Below are 16,655 nucleotides of genomic sequence, written 5' to 3'. Positions count from 1 at the left end.
TTGGTCCTTAGCGCACTGAAATGATGGAGATAACAGTCCCACCATTTTAAATTTCTCTTCAGGCTCCAGTTTCTGCTGATTACAGATGCTCTCATTTATTCCAGCGGCTATCAAACCATTTAACAGGCATGCTTGAGGGAGTCTATTATTCATTCAGCTTTGACTGCTACAGTGTGGTGTGACGTTTATCATTATGTGCTTTCAGTGACTGTTACAGTATGAGCATGCAGTTTGTTTTTGTCTGTATTGTTGTTTGTGAATGAATTTTGCAACAAACTAAACTGTACTTTGTAATAAGGACCAAGCTGATTCGCACAAATTTACTTGAGGCGTTTTGTATGCTTTTCATAATTATTTACAGCGTTTCTGAGTGCAGAATAAATTATGAGGTTGTGTCATATATTTATGCATAGCGCTGCTAGCAGCAGAAGCCAGTTCGTGGGAGTTTCCTATGGTTGCATAGCAACTCTCGGTGAGGTGACTCGCATTTTTAGCACTTGACACCACTGATGTACTGCATGATGCACATCTCCTTGAAGGAGTTTCACAGACTACACAAAGTCACTCGAGAATATCGAAGGTTTTTTAAAAAATCAGCTGTTTGCATAAGGTTGTTGGGCAGCCATGTTTTAGCCAATAACCTGCTCTGTGTCTTAGAACTTTCTGCTTAGTCATCAACCCTGCTGAGCATTCACCAACTGTGATGCTCTTTTTCCACCTCAGACCGACTGTATTTTAGAGTCTGAATGAGCTTACTGTTTGACTGCCAGCTTCTCCTCAGAGAGACAGACACAGCAAAAGTGTGTGTGCATGAGAGAGAGAGAGAGAGAGAGAGAGAGAGAGAGAGAGAGAGAGAGAGTGAGAGTGAGTGAGTGAGTGAGTCTGGGCTGCTGGCATAACTAGGAGGCAGTCATACAGCCCAGGCAGGGATTTTAAGAGTATAACCATCCCAGTCTGACGCCACCAGTTTTGGGAGACATGATCACAGCTACTGTACCCTTTACGACAGAGGGGCGGGACTAAATCAAAGAAAAACATGCTTGTCTTCTTCTCATTTGACCCAATGAAACCCTGTTTTGTTGTTTTGTATAATTTTATCACAACATCAGCCACTCAACTTCTAATATTACCAGTTTAGCTGTCTCTATAATGCTGACACAAAGACACTTTTGTGAGTTAGCCGTGACCTGCAGGGACCAAGATGACCGACTGCATAGTGCACAAATCATTGAAACTCAATGGACGACTCAAGTTTTAGAGCTGCTGGTCAGACTTTATTGTGAGAAACACTACATCTGTGAAGCAACAAAGAATCTGGACTGAAGAGACTGAATGAACACTGGAAAATGACAACATAATCTTTCTAAACACCAGAAGAGGCACCGGCTGGGAAGGGGTTAAAGTCAGTGGACAACCATCACATTATTTTCCTGGCAGAGATAATTATAATGTCTCACTATTAAGGCTCGGGTGGGCAATTTATTTTAGACTCATTTTTGTTATATTAGTTGAAATTCTCTTTACGTCTCGACAGCAACCAATTTATCAAATTCTCTGACAAGAAAACAATCTGGTATCTGTTGTTGTCACAGGCCTGTAATCAACACATACAATTTTTTTAATTCTGCACGCTATTATTGGATGGCCTACCTACCTGCCTATCTAAACACAGTCATTGACATTAACAGCTGTGGTTAATGTTGGATAATGCTGTTTTCTTACATGTGAATGAGACATGAGGTAGCTAAATATGGTTAGTGATAACAATAATGCTCTTCGCTTCGTTCCCCAGCCCTCTATTGTGGACTGGCAGTGCTAGCTCATGTGTTTAGAGGGAGAGGATTTGGAGGGAGGTGTGATGGGAGGGGCTGGGAATTTTTCTGTTGGATGCTTTCAAAATCGAGCCTACTCTTGCTGGTTTCCCCAAAGTTGTCTACTCCAGCTTTAATAATACGCCTTTTCTTTGTAAAACGCCTTTACAAAGAAACACACACATACACAGTGCACAGTGACATGTGCAGTTGCGTGTTTGTGACGAGATTAGACACCTTGAGGAAGATTTTCTGTCTCCGACCTACTGTTGACATTCAGGCCTGATAAAAAAACCGAAGAGGTGATAAAAACCCGGAGGAAGATAGAAAGACGAGGCTGGCTGTCCTGTCTGATAAAGAAACAGTAGAGATACCAGATGGCTTGAATATGAGCCTTGAATGACACCTGAACAACTGTTGATCACTTAAACAAAGAAAATAGATGCAAAGAGCTTGCGTTTGTGTTTGCAGCAGCTATAAAAGTACTACACCTTAATGAGACACGGTTCAGAAAAGAGACGGCGCACTGGGAGTCAGTTTTCTTTTTTCGGGGTCTTGCGGGTTTTAGGAGATTAGGGGCAGGTCCTCAGTGTATTAACTCGCAAATACAACCCAATCTTTTGTAGCGTTTGTAATGCTTAAACTTTGTTATAGAGCATCTTTGCATTGACCTATACAAGTGGAGAAAAACAACGTTTTTGTTTTTTTTAAAAACCATGTCCTGACCCTTAATGGACCTCAACTCATAATGAACAAAAAATAACAAAATAACTATAGTGTGATAATATCTATCACATTATTCTTTTTCCAGAGCCTTCTTTTCTCTTTAGATTGTTATTGTGCCTCATACACTAATTCTCTTTTATAAAAACATGTCATTAATAATGAATTACAAACTGTATGACATTGTTAGAATATTTTTTATGGATATTTAATGCCGCGCATCTTTAAACCCCTAATTTGTGGAGAGGAAAAAGGCAAACCATTTTGTGAAATATAATGGTATAGACTAGAGGATGCATTACGTTTATTTATTACCTTCCATTTTAACATAGATTTAGTAAACATAATACATGTTATGCATTGCTTCTAGTCCGTCAAACTGAAAATATCATCAATGTTTGGAGCAGACAATAAATTATTCTGGGATTAATTTCAATAAAAACTGAGAATCTGAAAAAAAAGCCTGGTCTCACTCACGTTTTGTGCCGTTGTGGGGGAGAGCTCCAGATCATGTTTATCAGATTCAGAGCCAACAGTAACTTGCATCACCACACTGTGTTTTACATCCAAGTGCTCCTTCTATTTACAGCAGCCGTACTTTCAACTAGTTCATGAAGCAGCATGGCAGCTTTATGGACGGACTGGCCTGAGAGAGAGAGGCTGCTCCATTCAGCATGAGCAGCTAACCAGCCCTGGAGGGCACAGGTGTATGGAGACAGCAGCAGGACAGATGCCGACCACATCTGGTGGGTGGATGCGACTGAGAATTATACCATCAACAAATAGGTAGAGGTGAAGGAGAAGAAGTGTGTGAGTATTTGCATGCATGACAATGTAAGGAAGAGCAAGGGAATGTTCCTCTTTCTATTCCACCATAAGCCAAGTGGACTATGACTTTTGTATCAACAAGAGAGATGGACAGATCAATCGACCAACAAACTGACACCACCATCATCAAAACGGCAGCATGTTATTTTACACACAGTGAAAATTAGGGCTGTAACTAAGGATTATTTTCAGCAACAGTTAAGGTTACGTCTTCAAATTTCCTGTTATATCCGACCAACGGTCGAAAACTCAAAGGTATTCCAAACATAGCTGACAAAACCAGCAAACATTCACATTTTAAAAGCTGCAACCAGTGAAGTAAATGCCTTAAACAATTAATTTAATCTCTACGGGAAATATATTTCTGCATCTATGAGTCTGAAGACATATCACATACTGTTGTTTGTGGTTGAGCTCCTGCTCCTTGTTCACCAGGTCCTGTTTGAGGTTGGCCAGCATTTCCACAGAGACATCCACCTGTCGAGAGAGCTCAGAGGCCTTGTCCTCCAGGTCTTGCTTCTCCTGGCTCAGCCGTTCGCTCTCCAGCTTGGCCCGCTCCAGCTCGGAGCTCTTCCTCTCCAGCTCTGACTGAAGACGACCTACGCGGGCCGCTATTTTCTGCTCCACCTACAAGACAAGAGGCACTTGAGCTGCCTTGTGTCCCGCCATAATCACAACGTTGCATGAGACATGACTAGTTATGCAAATTAGGCCATTAACTAAATAATTAGCACATTCATGAAAAAATACTTCTGTTAGTGAACATCTTCTCATTTCTATGTTTAGCATATACATCTTACAGCATTGTTAGTATGAAGAAAATCTTTTTTTTTCTTAAATAAGATGATAGAATACTACTCAAAGCCCCAATGAAATCATCAAGAGGACAACTTAAGTGAACATATTGGGTTCTCTAGATTGTCACTGGAAGATAAACAGCAATATGACTATTCAACATTATTGACTGAAAAACATCTGCAAGCCATGTGCTCAAATTATAAAAAAGCTTGTTTTTAAATTCCAAAAATGTGACTTCTGAGTATGAAAATCTTCTTTCATAAGTTTTGAGTGTGAGCAAGCATGACAAAACTGTGGTGCAGCCTCCTCTAACCTAGAGACACTGAGAAGAATGACCTTTTCTTTTGGCTAAAAACTGGTCTCTGTTATTAAAGGCTTAACTTCTTCATTCCTTGATTGATGCTTTTCATTATATAATCGTTAAAATCTTCCTTGTTTCAATGCAGCTGCTGAGCTCCTTAAAGACAACACGTTATTCCCGTTTTAGTTTTATTCTATTGGCTGTTAATATAAATGTGACAGATTTTTTAAGTTTAACTGATCAGACTCAGTGCATGCCTGTGACAAGATCATTCATTTTTTCTCTGTTACTGAGCTCAAGGTTCTCAAAACAGACTGAGAACAGACAGATACTAGTTTAATGTCGAACCTAAATACGAAGGGGCTCTTGACTATGCAATAACCCACCTGCAGACATCGAACTGGCAACCTGGAGCAAGTTACACAGTATTACAATCTTGGAGTGCTGTTTAAGCAACCCACCCATTTCAGGGATCAAGTTCCTCAGTGGAAGAGAGTTGAAAACACAAACAAATAAAATCTGAGGAATTGCATCGTTCACAACACATTCCCTTTCCCTCTACATTATATTTTGTTGCAATACAACTTCCAGACATTAGTCTGAAGACTAAGCACACTGCTACTCAACAACACTCCAATCCCTGATGTGCAAGAAAGATTTATTTTTTTCTTTCTCCTCGGTCACAGAGAAGTTCCCACTGGTGAGTGTGTATTATTCTACATTCTTCTCTTAAAGCAACCATGTGTAGATTTTTAGTTTTATCGTGCAACATCTTTCAAATCAAAGAATTAATGTAGAAAATTGTGACAATGTGTGTTTATTTTAAACTATTCATTCTCAATGTCCCATGGCTGGATCCTTTGGTCATGAATTAGCATGTATTGTTAGATACAACCATTAGGGGTGCTAAAGTAAGAAATGTTCTAATTCCACACAACAAAGTTAAGCTTTCTCCAATAAAATCAATTTTGAACATAGTAACGGACCAATAACTATATAAATAAATTGTGTCCAGCTCTAACATACTAGCCACATGTTTTTGTTTGCTTGTTTGTTTGGCTTGTTATTTTGTTTATCGGTATGTCTGTATATGTATCATGTAAATGTGTTCTTTGTTTTATATTGAGAGCTAATGAGAGTCAAGTTGATTCTGACAACCACAATGATCGTATTGACCTCTTCAGACAGCTTCTCAAGCCTTTCATCCAGCTCCAGCCGTTCAAACGCCCGAGCCTTCAGCCTGGCCAGGCCCTCCTCGTAGGCCGCCTCCACTGCACTAGCCGCTACGTTAGCTGCCACTGCTACAGCTGTGCTGGTGTTGCCATGAGGACCTGGGTCTGCGGATGTCATGCCTTTCTTCATAAAAATCTCCCCAAGGGGAAACTCCACATTGGGAATATACCGGGCTGCAGTGTTGGAGTTAGCCGGGGTCAGACTCAAGTCATCTGCACAAGGAAGTTCACGACAAGGGAAGCGCCGCTCCTTTAAAGCTGAAGGCCGCAGCGGCTCAAATGGGTCGTTGTTGTTGGCAGGTGCGAGGAGAGCTCCCTCAGCCACAAGCGGCAGCAGAGCAGCAGCGTCACACACACTGTTGGATTTGGAGAGGACGTAGAGGGTCTCGTATGTGTGGTTGTACTCCAGGTGGGCACGTAAGGACGACAGGCTTCGGAAGCGCTTGTGCTCCCCGCAGCGAGGACAGCGGTATGGCAGGTCCAGAGAGGCCATTCCGTGCAGCAACTGCTGGAGGAGAGGGGGGCGCTCACGCGGCACAACAGCAGCGCCAGTATGAGGGCACAGAGGTCAAGCACCTGACAGATCCTCTCATGGTAAAAACAGGGCAACAAGGCGGCAACGGCAAGTCAGTAGGAGGAAGTGTTTCCCATGTGCTATGGAAGAGCCCAGCTCAGTCACATGACCACACATAGTGGCAACATTCAACTGGTCTTTTCACTTCATCTGTCATGGTTCCCCTGTCTGAGGTCCTAGAAACAGAGGGAGAAAATACATGTGAGTTTAATTGTTTTATACTGTGAATTTGGGTAGAACAAATCATTTGAACAATAGAACTTCATCAGGTTAAATAAATATCTGACAGAAAGTTGATCACAAAAGCTAATCTTAGCCAACAATTTTCCTCGGGATAAATAAAGTTCCATCTTATCTTTTCTTCAAAACATTATACTCGGGGAAACTTGTGAGCTCTAGAGCCTTTTTCAACAAATACATCCAGAATTCTCCAGCAACAAAGCCCAGTTCATTCTGTTACTTTAACTTGTTTTCTCCTACAACTGTTGATTAAAATATTGAGCTTTTCTTCTTTTATTTAGCAGAAGAAGGGCAAAATGTATACATAGTGAAGCATTAGTTAAAAAAAGATCTGATTATTTGTACGATTGTACATGCATAAGTTATTAACTGTTTATTTGGATTATGGGAATGGAATAAGATTAGAGAGCTCTTCACTGTAACAGTCCATCTCTCTATATTTACAACCCCAGCAGCCTACTGTGTCTGAACTCTCTAGGAACATTCATCTTTAAGTTTAGTGGTTGAGAAACATGAAACCTGCATTTGACGAAGGGTTAAAAAGCAAACCCCTGCACTTTGTAATCTGAAATACTCGGAGGAAGACTGGGAGAAGAGTGAGGAAAAGGAAATGGCTCCATTAGTGAGAGTGCTTGTTAGCGGCAACATCATCTTCTAGTCCAAAGTCTACGAGGTCAGCTTTAAGTTCTTTACAAGAGGATCTGTTATCTGTGTTGTGTCCTCTTTATCCATTGCCTTTGCAGTTCCTTGTAAGACTTAAATGCTGCTTTATATTTGAATAATACCCCAGCAAAAAGTGAAGAAAGGATTAATTAAGTGAATTAAGTGCACAACAAAAAAGAAAACTTATTGATAGTTTGTCCATGGAAAAATAAAGCTCTGCCGAACTCAATGAAACAAAGATCCTGATTGTCAAGTATTGCTGAATATTGAACATGCATCATCTACCAAATGACAATATTACTGTAATTTGCCTTTTTTTCTTTTCTTTTAATCAACAACCAAGAATATTAAAGCCTTGAACCTGGTTTCCGTCAGCATGGTCTGCATATCGAGTGGACCACCACAGAGGTGTTGTACACCAATCCAGAACCAGATCACACTCTCTCTTACAACGTTCTACAGCAGCTATTAATGAGAGAAGCAGCAGGCACAGACATTGGCGGTCTAATCACAAATCACAGATGCATAGACGGTTCTTCACAGAGGGCTTAAACACTGGAAATCCCCAGAAGTCACCAAGACTGTTATTAGAAGTCTGGTGAGGCTGGAACGGGGGGTGTACTGGCAAGCCGTGCCCAGTTATTAACGGAGGATTTTACAGACCCAGTCACTACACTGCAGATAGCAGGAATTCCCATCTGCTTAAAATTACAAAGTGAGGTATTTAACCAGGCAGGAAATGGAAGGACGTGAAGCTGTTTGGAAGCCACATGTCACATCCTGCCAAAAGAGCTTAGTTGAGACGTCCCAAAAGTCTGCCTTTAATGTTTTATTATGATAAGTTAATAGTGGACGCTCTTTGGCTCCCCTCATTTCTACCCAAACCAAAGAAAGCCAGAAGATTTTATGTCAGTTGTGCACAAACACTCAGAAAGCTCAAAGACTCAGAAGGCACAGCATCTTTTAATCAAAACAAAAAAAGCCATATTACAAAAAAAGCCATTTGCAATGAAACGAGTGGTTACTGTGGTTTTATGTTGAAGGATGCATCAGCAGCAGCTATTTTGTGTTTTTTAATCTATATTTTCTGTTTACATTCTCAGTGATCCTCATCATTATAGGACCCTGTAAACTGCAGTGAACTGTGTTCACACAACACTTCTTTGATGCATGAAAAAATAACTATGGTTAATCGATTATCAAAATAGTTGCAGTTTCTATTTTTCCATCGGCCAATCGATTAATCAAATCATTATTTAAGCTCTTTGAACCAACATCACTGTTTTGCTTAAGCAACAGGTTTTTAACAACCAAACAAAAGGGGAGGCAAATCACAACATCACAACCAATCTACTATTTTTCTGTAAGAATCAGTGACAACCTAAAACCATCTGTCTTACCAAACCAGCTGTCCCATATATATCTGAAATAGAGTGGTCTGTTCTTCTAACTGCCAAGCTGTGCGGCCAGATATATAAGAGGTCCTTTAATTAAACGCAGTAGGGTTGGAAACAGGAAGCTCTCAGTGCTTCTTTGTCACTCATGCATTGATCAGAGGCGCATCTGCCACAATCCCAAGGCCACATTTTTTGTCCTGCCACTATTTTTGGATACAAACATGCACAGAACTGCTCTGTAATAACGATTCTACAGAGCAGCCACCTGGTGCTATTGCAAAATATCACACAGTGGCATAGTACTTAGCTTTATGTAGCACAGTGTTTTGAGCATTAAAAAAACAACTGTGTTACTATTGATGCAAATTAGTAGGTTTATCTTTCTTCTTTTGAACTGGTATGTACTGTTCTGGTACTCAAGATTGGTCTTGGTCTCGAGACCTTTTTTTGAATGTCTATGTCTCGTTTTGGAAGCGAATGTATATTTACTCGACCTTGTCTAGGTCTCAGACAAAGAGGACTCTGATTTTATTTCAAGACCAAAAAAACATCCTGCTTCAAATGCAACCAATAACTTTATTCTTTTCTAAATTGAATTGTATTGTGCTAGGTGGATGGTAAAACATGTCAAATGAGAGTTGAATAAAGATGGTTGAGTAGATTTCAGCTCCTCCCTCGTGGTTGTTTGAATTTGTTTGCTCCTAGATAACAAAGGTAAAGATAAAAGTTGTTTTTATGGAATATGGAACCTCCAGATCAATTTGAGGAGTGCTTATGGTTTGCATTTTCCACATGTTATCGTAAGTGTGTCATGCAGTGTGGGACTCGCACTGGTCTTGGTCTTGACTTGGTGTCAGTTTAGGTGGTTCTTGAATACAACACTGCTGTTAAGCACTTTTAATGTGTATCTACTGTGTCTAGTTGTCTCTGACTTATGTACTGTAAGTTCAGGGCTGATGGGAATACACAGTCATTCGAAAAGATCCAAATGCTACCGACCACATTCTTGACTGACATGACAGGCCATCAAAGATATCACCCTAATTGCTTGTTTTACTTCTTGAGTCTTGGGCATCCCTATTGCACAGGCTTTTAATGGAAAGCTACTTTTTAAAGGCTCTTTGCTGGAAAACAGTAACAATCTCATCTTCGTTGTCTGTCAATCCTGTAGCTTTCAGACGGTAAACAAGCCATTTGAGTCAACGCATACATAGACCTACATGAAACAGAACATGGGTTTCAATTTGACCACGGCTTCTTACAACAAGTGAGTGAGTGGGAAGATATCAGGACTAAAAGGCTCTTTATGCTGTTTACATCAGGGTAGTAACCTGAAGTCGAGCAGTGTTTAAAAATGGAGGCTGAACAACAGAGGTTGCAAACTCCCACAGTCCATTTCTATCGCACAGGTTTCTGAGTGTAAAGTCAAGAGGGAGTCACAGCTGGATATTCTCAAATAGAGAGAGAATCAAGAAAGGTGATGACAAAGAGCAAGAGAGGAGCAGAGGTGTGGGTGAGAGAAATCTGAAAGACTGGGACAGACAGAGACAACAAAGGTGTTTCATAGTGATGGGGAGGTGTATGTAGATACTGCAAGAGCATTACAAATTGTAAAGAAGAAATCAATGGCTGAGAGCACATTTTAAATTATGTGAGCTTCCCAACAGGAGACAGTTTGTGTTTCAGAGTAGGGTAATTATACAATGCTAATGTTTATTAAAAGGCACTGTGTGGAGTTTTCCACCACTAGAAGCAGTGTGGAGCAATGTGTTTTATGATTGGGTAACTGTTTTGTTAGTGTCTTATGCATGTCCACGAGGATGCATATGTGCATGCACAATATCATGCTTTTCCACTGATCCTCAGTTGAAGGCAGGAACATGCCAAGAAGTGTGGAGGTAGGAAGAAGACTGCTAGGAAGTAAACATTTTGAGGTTGAAAAGAAGAATAAAATTATTACCAAATATCATCTCTACAAATGTTTGTTGTTTCTTTGGCCTAAAGGAGACGTTCTGCTTTTCAGTGAGTAAAACTTTGTAAACAAAAAAAAACAACTCCATGAAGTACCTTTAACTGTGGAATCGTATTGTGATGCTATGATTTAAAAAAATAAAAATCCTGTTGCCTCAATAAACATTTCAAGCAAATTGAAAGTAACAAAATGAGGTCAATCCGTTTACTAATTTTGATTTTTTTATATGTGATTTTTCATTTTGTTTTCTATATTTTTGTACATATTGATACTGGAGATGAGAGAAACACTGATCCCTGATTGCTGCTGAGGGCTCGGCCAGCAGCTTGCATGGTAGTTGTGCGTGGGTGAATGAGAGGCACATTTTAAATGCTCTAGTACAAAAATCACTCAATAAATGCAGTCCATTTACCATTTGATTGCATCCATCACTCAGCCCTAATCAAAAACAAATAAGCCCACAATCATAGTTTTGAAACATAATATATATGGCATAGTATTACAAATGTACTTCATATGATTTTTATAGTTAGGTCCTGCATCAGCCTCCAGAGTCAGAGTGTTGTGACACAGCTGAAAACATTAATGTCAAGGTATTTACTCTCTAGCGGAATCAGATGCTTTTTTATCAGATATTATTACAGATACACATTTATACTCATTTCACTCCCTATCTGACAGCATCTTTTAATTTGAATTACTACAGGTAAGTGGCCACTGGCTAACAGTTTGTGTACACAGCAGTATTTAAGCTGTTTTAATTGGGAGGAATGGGACTCTTCTGCATTCAAACACCCAGATTGTACCTGCTTTGCTACTCTGTCCAGCACGGCAGCATTTCTATAGGCCTCCTTTAGAGCAAATGACAGAGGCTAACCAAGTTTCATCCTAGCTTTGCAGACCCTTGCTCTTAGATTTTTCTATTATTTTACCCCAATACTCACTAAAGGTTCCACCATCTCAGTGGGTGATCCCTCTCTGACTGTGCTACCCAAGGTCTCTCTCTTTTTAATTCTGTTTTATTCATGCATCCGTCTTATAAAGAAACCCACCCATGGTCAAACAGGTAATCTACAGGCTATCTCCCTGTGCGATATGCTCTTGAATACTGTATTTTATCATTAGACATTTTGTGATGCAGTCTTGATTTATGAGATCTAAGCAGGCTTTTCAATCTGTGTGGGCAAATTGATGCCAATGCTTTCTCAACTGTTAGCACTATAAACAAGCTAGAAAATGGATATGTAGGTCGAACAACCTTGAGATTTCACTTTAAATGCTTCTCTTTGGTTTGTGTTGTGCGTCTGTTTGTTTCAAATAATTGTAAATACAGATGCTTTTGCCTAGTTTTCACAGACCACTGGTTATTGAAGAGAATGAGATACTTACTGGAAATATTCAAGATTATTTTAGCATTACTTAGTCTAGCCCATCACTGTCACTTATGTAAGAGACCAGAGGAACTAATGACATGACTCTAAAAGGAGGCACCGTGTTTCTGTAGTTCAGGCACAGCACTGAAGTCACGCCTGAATTAGCTGACCCAACCTCCTCCTTATGTGCTATATTTTTAGTATTGTTGACTAAACTAAGATTAAATGTCCATTTATGTGTTTATTAAGAGGGAATCAGTTCTCCCAGCAGAATCCTCGCAGCTGCTCGGATTCTTTGAGCGCTCCTTCAAACAGCAGAGCTTTTTCTACCAATCTAAGTGTGTAACCATTCTCTATAAATGGTCAATTCCTTCCTTTAGTTTCTACCAATCTAAGTGTGTAACCATTCTCTATAAATGGTCAATTCCTTTATGTGGGTGTCTGACTAAACTGTGGTTACATTTGAAAAAGGCGTTAACAACACCATGATAAACTGACATGACCAGTGGCATAGATGCACAATAATGTACCAATAATATATGATTTAATTCAAACTTGTTGCATTAACTGTGTGAAGATACTGCTGCCTACGCTGCAGTCATTGCAACTGAATTCTTAAACTCTGCACCTTGTGCATAAAACATCAGCCAACCCTCAGGCTACACTAATGACGTGACTGTTAAAAGTTAAGCTCGAAAAGGATGAACACCAACTGATCAACTTGGTCTGAATTCATTCATAAATAATGAAAGTCACCAGCTAAAATCAAATGGCACCCAGCTTCTGAGGCTCTCTCTCTCTCTCTCTCTCTCTCTCTCTCTCTCTCTCTCTCTCTCTCTCTCTCTCTCTCTCTCTCTCTCTCCTGTGTGCCAGTGCTCTCTGATAAAGATTTGTTTTGCTTGGAGGTGTGGAGAGCTGAGTGAGTCAAGGTGTATCATAGCAGTCATGCCACTCCTCTGCAAAGCTTCACCCAGAGATGCTGCGGCGCTGAACTCAAACTAGCAGTTAGCAGTAAGCTACTGTACACAACACTGGAGGTGCCAAAACTGTATGAGAGGTGTGACACGAGTATCAGCCTACACTTCATGGAATATCCAAAATACAGCCCTCTGCACAGCATACAGTATAATAGCATCAATGTAAAATGTGCACCAAAGACTGCAAGCGTTGCGACATGGACGAGAACCATCCAAAGCGAGACATGTTCCCTGGACAGGCTGCATTACAATATATAGACTCCTTTAGATGCCAAATGAGAGGTTTAGTGAAAGCTCCAGATGCCTTCTAGGCTCCTACATGTGCATGTCAAAGTGTGTTAGTCTGGCAAAAAGCCATGGGACTCCCACGACAGGACAATCTCACAACCTGGGGCTCCTCACCTGACAGCAAAGCGTAACCCTAACCACTTATGTTGAAAAGGACTCGGCACACATTGTTTTTTTAAACAGAGAGCCACCCAAACCAAAATATTTCGTCTCATGTGACAGTATTACCATGACATTCCCCTTTTTTTGCAACATCTGCTTTTGGACATTTAAAAAAAGAAAATACCTTGAAGACAGGCAGATCAATCCTGCTTTTAGTTGGAGTTGAAGCAGTTTATCGTGATACATTTGCCACTAATCAATTTGTCCTCATGTATTTTCTACTGTAATGGCAAAACATATTGTTTGAAAATAATTCTACTAAAGAATCCAGAAATTTCACTTATGTTTGGCATTCTTTCATTATGTTTTTTAGTTACATAACATTACTGGCAACTTGGCAGTACTGTAACTTAGCTTAACATAATTAGGGCACAAACTCAAAGTAGAAAGATGAGTTGAAAAAGGTTGAAACTCGCTAGCCTAGCAACATTAAGGAGCTTGTGTCTACATGGTAACCCGCAATGCCTGACTGGGGGGGTGAAGGCAGGGTACACCCTGCTGGACAGGTCACCAGGCTGCAGGGCTGATTTACATTTATCAGGAGAACAAAAAACAGCTGCAGATGAATGATAATGTTGCTCTGTAACAACTGGTGAGTAAATAAGCAACTAGTTGTTAACAAGTTCACCATAACTTAAGTTAAATTGGGCAAACAAAAACAGTTATTGCAAGTTTAAAGTAACAGGCTCACTCTTTAACAAGAGCCAGTATTCCCTCTATTCAAAGTGTAAAACCAATCTTGTGATTATTAATTGTCTGACCTCCCACAGTACAACCCCCCTCCCACACACACACACACACACACACACACACACATACATACACACGCACAAATGCACGCATACACACACTATTTCCAATGTGGTTCCCAGAAGAAAAAACGTAACTGTTAATGAAAGTTATTGATGACTAATATTTAGCAGCTATCTGTCATTTAGCCATTACTTCATCAATATGCAAGAGCCAATGGAAGATTGAAGCAGTATAAACATTCAGGTGCCACATGAGACTGAACACAAAAGCGAAGCTGAAGCTGCACAGCTGTCTCACTGCAGTGACACCGAATGAGCATCGTTATGGGAGCTCAGATCAGCACGAGGCTCGGACGAGATGGACAGACTCATTCCCCGGCTCACCACTGTCTGCTATCGATCCAGGTAGAAACAATTATCCTCCAGTATACATACATCAACCATGCATGCCAGCAGGATGTTGTTAAACCCACTAACAGCACTGGTTTATTCTGTGATCACTATGTATGCCAGCAAGCATGAACAGTTACAGTATGCGGTTCAGGTAGCTCTGTTTGTATTCAGCTTGCTTATTTCCACAGACAAGGATTGAGATTAGATGTTAATGAAGGGATATAAAAAAAAGAATTGATATCGCAGTTTTGTTAACAGGTAATAAGATCCATTAATAAGTCATACAGAGTATTTACCAAGCATTTAGTGGCATTAATCACAGCTACTGCTGGCTATGCAAGTAGCCCTCTCACATATGCTTCCACATTAGTCACCTCCATCGAGGAGCGCTACAATATCGTATCCAGTCAGAGCTGGATAGGACACTTCTTAATCAGAGCTGGATAAGATACTCAGTACCTCATATCCTCTTAAAAGAACACAAGCAAGCCTCTTATGTATGTACGTTAAGCCCCCTGTGCTAGCCAAAACAAGACTGGGGACATAGCTTCTGTAGAGGACATGTGTGGAAAAAGATGCAGAAAATGGCCTCCGTGATTTGTGGCTGCATTTCGTCTGTCTATTAGATCCTCTCGTACTCATTAATCCTGAGCCTGTGTTGGCATGATATTCAAGTTGCTGGTAGAGGAGTGAGAGAGTCAATGCAGATTAAATATTTCCTATTTCAACTGGGCCTACATATGGCGTTCTATCACACAAGGACGGGACACTTCAAATGAGAGAGCATTTTATGCAATTTGATAGCATGTCAATCATGTCAATCATAAGGAATATGTCGTTATTGAAAGTTTTAAACCTTTCAAACAATAAAGAAGAGTTAGTAAATATTGTTTGAGGGCAATTTACACATTTGTGTCAGTATTTTTCCACATTCAGAAAAGTTTCAATGCCCCAAGGCCAGAATCATGAGCCCGATCCTTGATCTCTAAGTAATGGTTGGATGAACAGCATTTTACAGGCAGCTGCAACAATAACAGAGCGGCCCGGAGATGCCTGAGCCAGCTGTGCATTGGCACAAACACAGTCTTGCTATAATAATATAGTGATTACTGAGTAGTGAGTCTTAAATTGAATGATTAGCTCAAGGGGAAAACTGTCTGATCACAAGAGAATGGACACTTAGGGCATGAAACTGGATAAAAATGAAATAACAAGTTTAAAACTAGATACAAAACTGAGAACAAGTGCTCATTTGTCAAAGGAGAAAGTGCTTTTGTTTTGAAGGATACGGTGGTGATATTCTATATTTTTCTTTAGAGCTGAAACTATAAATGGATCAACAGAAAGACTCAAATTTCAAGGAAAAACTCAACATTATCTGGTTTTCTACTATGAGGATTTACTGCTTTTCTCTGTTTCATATTTAAATATATGTGTTTTTATTAAATGAAACTAACCATTTCTTTGCTGTCCTAAAGACAGCACAAACACAATATCGTTAACACAAGTTTGTAAGTTTTCTAACAACTGAGGATTTCATTCTGCTGTGGGATTGTGGGTAATGAATATGGGATTCACCGTTAGAGGTCTAAGAGCTGTGCACATATGCATACTGAACGAAAACACATATAAAGTAACATAACCTCACACACACACACCACTATGAATATTCAATGCTAAGTACTGCACAATAAATGGTAAAACATTCTGCAATCTGCTTCAAATGTGATCATTAGGACACCATCTGTCTGCTGTGACATTTGCATGGCTGCTCGAAACTGCAGGTATGCTATCACAAAATCTGTCTTGGACAAGTGAATGAAGAAGCCATGGGGTCTGCACACAGGCACGTAGCATCACTGTGTGCATGTTGTATACTGCTGCAGTGCAGATACACAACACAGCTTGATTTAGACAGGTTAATCCTACTCACTCTACACAAAATATCACCAAACATGTTTGGGTTTTTTTTGTCTGCTTTTACCCTCGTAATCATCCCGTTTTCAGCACGACTGCTCCAACTTTCCGTCACATCTTATTGCTACAAACACAGCAGCATATAGGCCACGGCCCACTGACTCTGAGCGAGGTTTCTCTTGCACTGTAGTCACATGACAGTTTCCCAAACTCCAGCAGTCACTTCAGCATGTGTGCTGCTCACGAGAGTTTGA

The 16,655-nt window shown here is 40.2% G+C and overlaps 1 protein-coding gene across 1 annotated transcript in view; it reads right to left on the bottom strand.

Moving 5' to 3' along the window:
- Nucleotides 1-16,655, bottom strand: part of fbxo41 (F-box protein 41) — a 51,225-nt gene that overhangs the window by 33,670 nt on the left and 900 nt on the right. The window contains exons 2-3 of the mRNA XM_068727113.1: nt 5,638-6,443; nt 3,760-3,989 (exon numbers count right to left, since the gene is read on the bottom strand). Coding sequence (XP_068583214.1) covers nt 3,760-3,989; nt 5,638-6,186 — 779 coding nt within the window. The 5' untranslated portion in view covers nt 6,187-6,443. The remainder of the gene's footprint in view (nt 1-3,759; nt 3,990-5,637; nt 6,444-16,655) is intronic.

The sequence above is a fragment of the Cebidichthys violaceus genome, unplaced genomic scaffold, assembly GCF_023349555.1.
Source record: "Cebidichthys violaceus isolate CVI_PGR_0920_01 unplaced genomic scaffold, fCebVio1.0.p SCAF_4, whole genome shotgun sequence".
Taxonomy (NCBI): domain Eukaryota; kingdom Metazoa; phylum Chordata; class Actinopteri; order Perciformes; family Stichaeidae; genus Cebidichthys; species Cebidichthys violaceus.
Note: the sequence above shows the minus strand (reverse complement) of the source record. Positions and strands in the feature narration are given on the sequence as shown.